This window comes from Danio aesculapii, chromosome 18 (genome assembly GCF_903798145.1).
Source record: "Danio aesculapii chromosome 18, fDanAes4.1, whole genome shotgun sequence".
In the NCBI taxonomy this organism is placed as follows: Eukaryota; Metazoa; Chordata; class Actinopteri; order Cypriniformes; family Danionidae; genus Danio; species Danio aesculapii.
This window is the reverse complement of record NC_079452.1, coordinates 23876482-23887816: the sequence shown is the minus strand read 5'-3', so window position 1 is coordinate 23887816 and position 11335 is coordinate 23876482. Positions and strand designations below refer to the sequence as shown.

Below are 11335 nucleotides of genomic sequence, written 5' to 3'. Positions count from 1 at the left end.
ACTGAGCGCAAACCAATATACATCATAATATAATAACATACGCACAATATCCTGATAGTCTGATCGATTAAACACACAATCACTCTGATCAGAAACAAAGACACTTCTGATGGCGAGACCCCGAGCTCCGCGCGTGTGTGTGTGTGTGTGTGTGTGTGTGTGTGTGTGTGTGTGTGTGTGAATGGAGCGTGTGTACTCCACTATACAGTAGTGATTGTTGTTCAGTCGGCAGTGGGCGGAGTCTATCACTCTTCCGATTGTGACATCACACACAGCTGAGCAGATCAGCGGCGTCCGATCAGCCAATGAGATCGCAGACAGTCACATCAGTCCACAAACATCAGCACAACTTAAAAATGTCTCTCTATAGATCCACAATGTATCCGATCGCCTGCTCTGAGCTGAACACTGTGACTATTAACATAGCATTAGACACAGCTGAAGACAAAATTATGCTCTCTCCTCTGAATATTTGACTCTTCTTCAAATATGTCTGACAGTATTTCCTCCTATAATATTTTTTTTCTTCTGGAGAAAGTCTTACTTTAGTTTGATATTTAATTAATAATATTATTGATAATATTAGACAATCCAGCTACAAATACTCATTCTGCCCATCCAAACTTGTGTTTCTTAATTCCGTCTGTTAATGAAGATATTTAGAAGAATGTTGAGAAATAAACAACCTCACTGTAAGCACAATAGTTCACCCTCCTCTGGGTTTTCAGATATGTTAGATAGCAGACCATGGGAATTTTCACAGTATTTCCTTTAATCCTTTTTTTCTTCAGGGTTAAGTTTTATCATTTTTAGTTTGGCAAGAAAAAAATTATTGTTTTATATATATCGATATTATTAACCACCTTAAGGAATATATTTTTCGATTGTCAACAGAACAAACCACTGTTGTCTAATGACTTCCCTAATTAACTTAGATAAGCCTTTAAAGGGCACCTATGGTGAAAAATCTACTTTTCAAGCTGTTTGGACAGAAATGTGGGTAGGTATAGTGTATAAACTGTCATATTGGGGTGATATAAACACACCCAGTCCTTTTTTTTTCAAATTTAACAACATAAAAATGGTGGACCAATTGGATCGGTTTTCAGATCGACCGCAACTTTACGCAGGAGTGCGGTCCCCCCGTCTGCGCTGTGTTTGTGTCCTTGCTGTGTGTGTGCGCGTGAACTTTGTAATGACATGGTGTCTGACTCATTGTTGCAAATCCACAAAAAATGCATCAAATACTGATTGTTAAAGTTCTAACTGTAGTATTTCTCACACACGTTACGTGAGATCTGCTTCCTAAGGCGATTGCTGACAGGCACGAGGGAACGGTGGGCGGGGAGGACTAGCCTTAAAGGGCCAGTACAACAAAACAGCAAAACCTTTTTTCCAGCTATAATATAGACACTTCAAACAGCTGTAATAAACAATCTGATGGGTGTTTTGCGCTGAAACTTTACAGACACATTCTGGAGACACAAAAGACTTATATTAAATATGAAAAAAGGGGTAACCTATGTGCCCTTTAATGTCACTTTAAGCTGAATATTAGTATCATGAAAAATATCTTGTCAAATATTATATACTAACATCATGACAAAGACTATCAAAATTAGTTATTAAAACTAGGGATGCACCGATACCATTTTTTTGGAACTAATCCGATCTCGATACCAAAATTCTGAGTATCAACAGATCTGATCTCGATACTGTGCCATTTAATTATTTTAATTTTTAACATAATACAGTTACTATAGTTCTGCTGATAAACTCTAATAATATATCTTCTTTAGTAAAAATAACAGACCTATAGGCCTGCAGTATATGACAGACGACCCAATCCAACTAAACATGATGCTTGCTATAAACTATAGGCTACATTATTTGAGCAGTAATTATGACATTGATCTGTTGTGCTCCAGCTTATGTTTCCTTTAAAATAAAATATTAATATAGAAAATGACAGTGATCTGCTGGTCTACCAGACACACATCAACATGATTTAAAAGCAGAAATGAACTCCTTGTTGCAGGTCAAAATGAAGCCATTTAATGCTAAATGAAATGCATTTCTCCACCGATTACTGATATTAACAGGAACAAACAGGCTGGAGAGAGTTTGTGTTGTTATGAACGCCACACACAGTCTGAATTGTGAATGAATGATTGAATGATTGAAGTGAACATGAATGTAAGCACGTGAATATTCATCTGTACTTCACATTAACTGTAGAATGGCTTCAGAACATTAGGGATATAGTAGCCTACATGACAACTTTCTAGTGCCTCATAATAGGCTACCTTCATAGCTTTTGTTGGCTTATAAAATTACACAGAATATAGCGCACGCGCAAGATCGGATTTGGATCGGTACCAGCTGGCCGATACTCGATCCAGCAAAAATCGGTGCATCTCTAAGTGAAGTTTAGTTATAAACTAATTTCGAGAGCATCACGTGCTTATGATTGCTAGCGGCTGGATCCGCATTATCCAATTCTCAATGCACCAATCAGACGACTCCTAGGCTACTACAAATACCCTGGGTTACATACCACCGCTATCTTCGTTTTGAAGAATCCCCCCATCCACCCCTACTCCTCCTTCTTCCTAGATGGGTGACACGGTGGCCCAGTGCTTAGCACTGTTGCCTCACAGCAAGAATATCTCTTGTTCTAGGCTTTACCAAACCAGCAGACATTTCTGTGCGGAGTTTGCATTTTCTCCCCGTGCTTACGTGGGTTTTCCCCCGGGTTCCCCGGTTTCCTCCCACCGTCCAAAAAACATGCAACATAAGTTAATTGACTAATTCAAACCGGCACTATAGACATGCTCCTAGTAAATGGTTATCTCTCAAGAGCAATCACTGGCTGTTCATTTGTTATTACAGCGGGGGAGTTCTCGAGATCTACCTGAGCTCAAACTCCCCTCTCGCCTTGCAACGGGAGGGAGCCCCGGGCTCGAGGATCTTATGAGCTCAGGGCTCTCTCCCAGGACAGCATGCCAAACACGCTTTATAATCAATCATCAGCTCAGTGTGAACTCTTGAATTAGTATTGATGTTTAAAAATGTGTTGAAAAACTCTTCACTATTAAACAGCACTTGTGAAATATTTAGAAATAATTTAAATTACTTAACAATAATATTGACTTTTCAACTGCAATAAAAGGAGAGTTAAAAGTGCATAAAAATCAAATACGACAGAGCTGAACATCGTGTGACAATGGTTAACCTGTACATGATGAAGACAAATGAACACAGGTTCAAATAGAGGATGGACATCAGGATTAAAGTGAAGATGGTGCCTGATGTTAAGCTAATTACTCTCTCACACACACACACACACACACACACACACACTTTAATGAGATAACGCAGCTAAAAATACTCATTCTGTCCATACAAACCAGTATGTCTTTCATTTTTCTGTTAATGAAGATATTCAGAAGAATGTTGAGAAACCTCCATTTTCACTGAGTGGACAAAAAACACCTCAGTTATTCTTTTGAATAATTATATTGAATAATTTCATACATTAAAGGTTTTATGCCTCAGTGTTTTTGTTCATACAATGAATGAAAGTTTTTTGGTGTATCTAAAATATCTTTATTCACACAGAGAACTAGTCAGAACACACAACGCTATGAGGAAGAGTAAATGATAACAGAAGGATTTCTCTTTAAATATGACTATGTACATTAAACTGAGTGGGGTATAAATATCTCAAATTAAGATACAAATTAGGGATGCACCGATACAATTTTTTTGGAACCGTTCCGATACCAAAATTCTGAGTATCGACCGATACAGATGCGATCTCGATTCTGTGCCATTTTTTTTTTAACATAATACAGTTTCTATAGTTCTGCTGATAAACTCAAATAATATATCTTCTTTAGTAAAAAATAAATAAAGTAAAAAATGTCCTTTCTAATATTAAGATTTTTCTTAATAGAATAGGCTGTACTAGGCTACCACTATTGACACCAATCATTGGTAAAACAACAAACCTTTTAGCAAAGCCTGATATTTTCCTGCAGGTTTGAAGCAGACTAAACTAAACCGTCTGAGGCTAGTTTAACTTAATTAACATTCCCTCGCCTAAACTGGCCGTGAGGGAGATGGAGAAACTGAAAGCAGCTCTGTAAAGTTAGTTTTCGTCTTTTTTACGAAAGAGTTTGGTTTGGTATCATTTGTTGGTTATTGTAATGTATTTTTGTTGGTCAGTTATCTACACAATAAACAAGAAGATTTGAGGTCAAGTTCAAAACAAGGTCGGCTTATGCTTCAGCACACAAACAGGTCTGTTCAATAAAATATTAATACAGAAAATGACAGTGAAATATTGACAGTTTTAGAGTAGCTTATATTAGGCTAAATCATTTTCTGTTAATGACAATAATTATTGCCTGTCAGTTTCATTTCTATTAATTTAATCAACTACTTTGACCACAATAAGCCAGACTTACTTAATACTTAATACTTTTCGCAGCACTTAAAGTATTCACCTCAGAGGAATTAACTCAGTCAGAAGGATGAGAGAACAGAAACTTATTGTGAGAATAATTTTACGACTTTTGCAAAAATGAAACCAACTTTACAAAATATAACCTAAAATCTGCAAACTAACCTAATCGTGAGTAAAAGAGCGAGAGAGAGAGAGAGAGAGAGAGAGAGCGAGAGAGAGAGAGAGAGAGAGAGAGAGAGAGAGAGAGAGAAGCAGTGTTTTGCCCACTGTGGGCTGAATAATGACAGTGAGGAGGAACGCTTTTGTCTTTTCAGCATTTCTGTGTGGAGGAAACAGAGGGTTTTTGTGCTGAAGAAAGACAGAACAAAGAAAACCAGAGACACAGAGGGATGGAAGACAGAAACATACAGAAAGAAATCCCTTTAATCTGCTCATCTCCAACTGTTTGAGGATTTTACAGGTGTTACGGCCCGTTTACATCAAGCATGATAATGATAAATATAACGCTAAATACATTAGTGTCCACACAGATGAACAATAACGATCATTCATTTTCCTTCAGCTTAGTCTCTATTTCAGAGGTCACCACAGAGGAATGAACTGCCAACTATTCCAGCACATGTTTTATGCAGCAGATGCCCTTCCAGCAGCAACCCAGTACTGGGAAACACCCATACACACTCATTCACACACACGCACTCATACACTATGGCCATTTTAGTTTATCAATTCCCCTATAGCACATGTGTTTGGACTGTGGGGGAATCACGCCAACACGGGGAGAACATGCAAACTCCACACAGAAACACCAACTGACCCAGCCAAGACTCGAACCAGCGACCTTCTTGCTGTGAGGCCACAGTGTTAACCACTGTGCTGCCCTAAAATAATGATCAGTTTATGCTTAGATTCTGCTTTTAATTGGTCATTAATTCGATGGTGTATATGAACACCGAATTTTAATTTATCGTCATGTTTAAGATCTGATTCTTTAAAAATCAGAGATCTTCACTGTCTGATTGATATTTGATGTAAGGTGTTTCTCAGACTGGACCAGAAGCACTGCATTAAATTACATTTGTGCACTGTCTTTAAAATACGGACATTTATTTTAACTAATATTTTCAATGGAGTTTCTTCACTCGCCCACTGACGGCGCTTGCTTTTAGACAGATTTTCACCTCGTTTTACACTAGAACAACTAAATGAAAGCTGAAGTCTATTTAACTGATTGTATTTTAATAACATTACAGCACTGATGCTGTAAAAGGAGCCGTATGGAATTAAAATAGTCACATTAACCCTCCACCGTAAGCTTATCATTGGCTGAAAAACCCTAGCTGCGCATATTGACCATTTAGCAATCCTAGGCAGTTCTCTTCAGCAATATAATACACAAACACACTTAAACTAGCACCGGAGTCCTTGCGTGCTTTTATTTACACTTCAGTTTATGCCTGCAAGACTTTCAGGCTCCATCTATTTTTAGAGTATTTTTCTCTCATGGTATAATCAACTGTTTACACAATGGTCTCTCAATAATCTTTGAAAAGAGAGATGAACATATTCAGCGTGCTTCTCCACAGTGTTTAATTTGCACATCACTGGATTCTGATTGGCTGTCAGTGTTGTATAGTTCATGAGCTGGGTAAAATCCCTCTGAAAGTGTTGATATTATTCCTCTGTGTGTTTATCGCTGTAGTTGTGCTGTGAACTATTTTATTCTTGAACAGCATCAAGCATATGTACAACTAGACCTTTATTGCTATCTTTATAGTTATGCATGGTGTGAACGGGCCTTTAAGCAACTTATCCCGTCCCCTGAACCTAAAGGTATCATCTTTCTCTTTACACTGAAGTTTCATTTGTACTGTAGCCTTTCAGCATGACTACATTAACGTGTGAGGAGTCTGTCAAGAGCTGATACTGAGATCTCCTTAAAGCTCTGTTTAAAGCGGAAGAAGCGCATTTTAACAGCTGCTGTGGTGAACCACGTCCAATAACACAAACAACAACAGGTTTAGCACTACAATCGCACACAGATTATGCTTACTATCAAATCAATGGAGCTGTTACAGATGACAAACACAAACACACACTCACTTCTGAGAATTAGTCCACTGACAGGAGAAGAATCGCACAGGAAACACCAGGAGAAACTCAGAAACTGATCTGACGACAGACAGAAACATCACACACACGCCAGCGATGTGATCAATGCAGAAAAACCTGCTGGATCAGGTCTGATCAGAAACCGGCTCTCACACACACGCACACAACACAACCAAACACATTCATATACTCACACACACACACACTCTCTTTCACATACACTCAATTCACACAGACACACACATACAAATACACACTCGCTCACACAAACAAAACACGCACTCTCTCTTACACAAAACATAAACAAACACACAACACATACACAAACACACACTCACACTCACACGAGATGAGCCAGAGGCCAAGTTCACTCTAGCATCGCTGTGAGTGTAGAAGTCATCAACAGCACAAATCACAGCCGTCTCACTGAACAGCAGAGCTCGTGTTCAGTCATCGCTGACCCCTCATAATAATAAGAATAGTGATGATGATGATGATGATAATAAACTCCAAACAGCACATCAGAGCAGCTCTTATCAATGATTAACCTTCAATGATTGTTTCTCGTCACGGATCAGCAGTGAATGATCAACACTGTTTCCTGATGGATCCTGCAGCCTCAGGTGTGCCGATACACAACTCAGCGATGTGTTATCCACAGTTAAACAGCATTTAGAGCATAAGAGTAACAGCATAATACTGTAATTACACATTATTCCCTGCTGCGCGACTCGTTATAACCGACGAGGCTGTTAATAATCGATGAGTCGCGGTAATTGATCATATCACGAGCGTCATTGTTTTGATGCTTTCAAAATCGCGTCAACGCGAACAACCCCGACACACACACTCTTGAAACACACCTAACGCTCATCTCACACACACGCGAGCGTTTAACCGCAGGTTTAATCGGTTATTCCGCCGTTACGGACTTTAATCCTGAGAGCGTTGCTAATGCTAAAGCTAACATGACGCCAGCGGCTGCTGCCAGCGAATATATGCCATTAAATCGCGTTACCTTCCTCTCGCCGCCGTCCATCTCGCTCCCTGACACCGGAACCGAGCCGTGCAGCTGTCAGGAGGCCGTGTTAGCGCTCATGATCCGGTGCTGCTCCGGTTCTGAAGCCCGTCACCGACTGACTGACGCTCATCTGGGACGGAAGCTGCGGAGGGTCAGAATTAGAGAGACGCGTTGCTGTAATTCCGTCTGCTACCCTTAGAGGCGCACGAGAGCATAGCGACATTTTGTTATATACTTTATTTATTTATATAACATAACATTCTTGATAGTTATAAATTGATAATGTTAACGTCATAACAAATGCTACACAGTTATATAAATATATATTGTGTGTTTTGTGTTAATTTGCGGTGGTGAACTGCATTATGGGATGTTGATCTCTGCTCTGTGCACTTCTAATGTTGATAATTCAACTCTACAGTTTAACAAAGTGACTTTTATTGACATTTTTGTGGTTTGAAATAATATAAGAATAATATCTAGAGAAATAAATCTGTAGAATAACAGAAAATATGCTGCAGTTTATTACAAGGTGTTTGTAGCATAATATACAACACCAACCCAGACAATATAGCACTGCAGACTATTACACATGACAATAAAAGACTCTTTTTTACAACCATTCAAAGTTTAAAGTTGTTGTAAGAAAGATCAAGATCCCATAATGCCATTCAGAAGCAGAAATAAACTGGGGAAAACAAAAGCATGAAGCACAAAATATGGAAAACTGCTAATTTACATCTGTTTTTTACAGTGTAGGTTTACTGGTGTGATTTCAGTCCTATATGAGGAAATATATACATACAATATTGTGCATAATAATATACTTGTACATACATTAGTCAATTAGTATATTTTTAATTCTCTATTTACTTATTTTTAATCTTGAAGTTCTTTCTGATGATCTCTGATATAGGTATAACTATCTTTTTTAACTTATATTGTCTGTTTTTTTATTGTGTGTTCTTTTGCTAATGGACCTTGATCTGTAAAATGAAGCTTAAAGGTGCAGTAGGTGATCTAAAATGCTAACCGGTTAGCATAATATCTTTGAAACACAGTCCCTCCCCTGCCGTCCAAAGCCACGGCTCCTGAAATCACGAACACACACCGTAAAGATGACAGCAGGCAACCCACTAGATCATGTCATTCGCCAGAAAACTTTACAGTAATGTATAATACTACAATTCCTAACGGACAACTGTATTATAGCTAGTGTTTTCAGTTGTGTAGCAGCAGAACTTGTCCTAATATGCAATATTTCATGCAGGCAAGGATCGCTGATCTCACTCTCTCACACACTTTGTCCTAAAGCCACTACTGTATGCTTAGTGTTTGGCCAGCGGCGTGCAGTAACCACACTTATTACTATAAGCCATACTTTCATGCTATTTCAGACCGAATATTCATGGTAAACGATATAGGGAGCGCATCACAGGCTGTCATTGTTCAATAATGACCCAATGTGAATATAAAAGCAACTTCAGCTCAGTAAAGCATGCTAGGTGGAATAGCACTATTTACTGATTTGTTGTTAAACTGAATAAAAATCAACATTATCCATGCTGTAAAAGGACCTTATGATGACTGAAACAGTCACATCAATCTTTCACCAGAGGATTTCAGTGCAACAACACTGAATTAGTAATTAGTAACACAACACAATCTACATTAGCTTTGCGTGACTAAAATAGTTATAAAACAGAGCATGACCTGTCTAACAGAAACACTTCAGCCATGGTGTCGTCCTTCCTCCAGCGTGCAAAACTCACTCCAATATTGATTCAGGATTTTAAACAGTTTAGATTCAGCATTTGTTTTTACCGCTGTGACTCTCGTGAGCACATGAACATGCACATGGCGGATCTGTGTGAATGGCTGCAGTTCTACAAATCTGCATTTGCTGACAGACAGTTTGGCCTACTGATCAGAATTATGGGAATTATCAGCCCGACACTATTTAATTGGATGAACATTTTTTTTAGTCTTATGCCTTCCCCAGAATATAAAAACACACATTTAGATCATTTATTTTAATCAGTACTATTGAAATGTGAAGAGATGTGTGGAGACAATCTACTGCACCTTTAATAAAGCAGAATTATATAGCAACATAATAATAATAAATATAATTATGTAGTAATGAGGTAACTCATTATAATGTATTGTTTTGATTAGTTTATATGCGAGCTGAATGTCACTGTAACACTGGGAGTGACACGGACAACTGAAGTTCGGATCCAAGTGCAGGTTTAATCAAAGTCAGGCAAGCAATGGTCAACACAGGTGCAAACAGATGTATAAAGGCAGTCCAGAATAGTAGTCAAATACAGGCGAGAGGTCAGAAGGCAGGCAGCAGACAGGGAGAACTAGATAAACAAGACTAGGGTCAAAACACAGGAAAACAAAACTAAGGAAACGCGTTGAATTGTCACTTTACAGATAACAAGACTCGGCACTGGAAGCGAGTGTGTGTGCTGCTTAAGTAGTGTGTGTAATCAGTCTGACAATCCTCAGGTGGTGCAAGTGTAATCAGTAGAGACTTGGAGCAGGTGTGAGTGTGTGTGGCATGACTGAATATGTAGTCCATTTACAAGCAGATTTGTAGTCCTTATGTGCAAACCAGCGATCTAGGGAGTTATGATCGCTGGTGACCGTGACAGTCACCATTACTGTTTGTTGTGTTTATTTTATTTAATAATGATGTAAAAATACATCTACATAGCGTGTGAATGAGTGTGCATGGGTGTTTCCCAGTGATGGGTTGCAGCTGGAAGGGCATCCGCTGTGTAAAACATATGCTGGAATAGTTGGCGGTTCATTCCGCTGTGGCGACCCCTGATTAATAAAGGAACTAAGCTGAAATGAAAATGAATGAATATATTTGTTTTCTTCATAAATCTGAATTCTATCACTTGCATATGGATTCAGTGTTATTTTATCTGATGATAAATCCTTATGAAAATTAATAAGGTGCTTAGAGTTTAGAGCTGAAACACTGACTACATTCAAAATAAGTTCACATTTCACTTTATGGTGGCATAAAAACATTAGACGACACTATTATTGTGTGCTCTCACACACACACTTTTTCTTGAGACACACACACACACATATTTACAAACATTCAATCTTTCTCCCACACTCTCTCTCTCTCACACACACACTTGCAAACCAACAATCTTTCTCACACTCTCCATCTCAACACACACACACACACACACACACGCACACACACACACACACACACACACACACACACAGAGCGTTGACAGGCAGTAATGTAAAGCTGAGATTTGTTTTGATCATTTCCTCATGATAATGAAGTCACAGTATTCTTCCCTCTTTTATTTTGAACACGAGTCACAAACAGCAAACAATACGGCTCTCACTGCTGTTCAAAACACTGGCACAGAAACCCAAACCAGCCATCCAGTTCACAGCTTTCAGACGTGTGTTTACAGAGACTAAACATAGAAACTCTGTGTGGAATTATTATCTGATGGGCCCAAAACACAACACCAGAACAAAAACACTCAAGTATACACACTCACACACTTCACAAACACAGAGGGTTAATACACAGGATGACTGTAAGGTTCAACAGGATGAACAAACACATGCAGACAGATATTTATCACTTGTAAAATGTATGTCATTTAGAACGTAACACAAGTTGTCCTTTTTTTAGGCATACATTAATTAAAAAACACACTTTTGCTCATTGTTAA

The 11335-nt window shown here is 38.5% G+C and overlaps 1 protein-coding gene across 2 annotated transcripts in view; it reads right to left on the bottom strand.

Annotated features, from left to right (window-relative positions):
• secisbp2l (SECIS binding protein 2-like) overlaps positions 1 to 7740 on the bottom strand; it is a 33735-nt gene extending 25995 nt beyond the window's left edge. For both annotated transcript variants that reach the window (XM_056478688.1, XM_056478689.1), the window contains exon 1: positions 7602 to 7740. In XM_056478688.1, the coding sequence (XP_056334663.1) occupies positions 7602 to 7622 (21 nt within the window). In that variant the 5' untranslated portion in view covers positions 7623 to 7740. The remainder of the gene's footprint in view (positions 1 to 7601) is intronic.
• Between the last annotated feature and the right edge of the window lie 3595 nt (positions 7741 to 11335).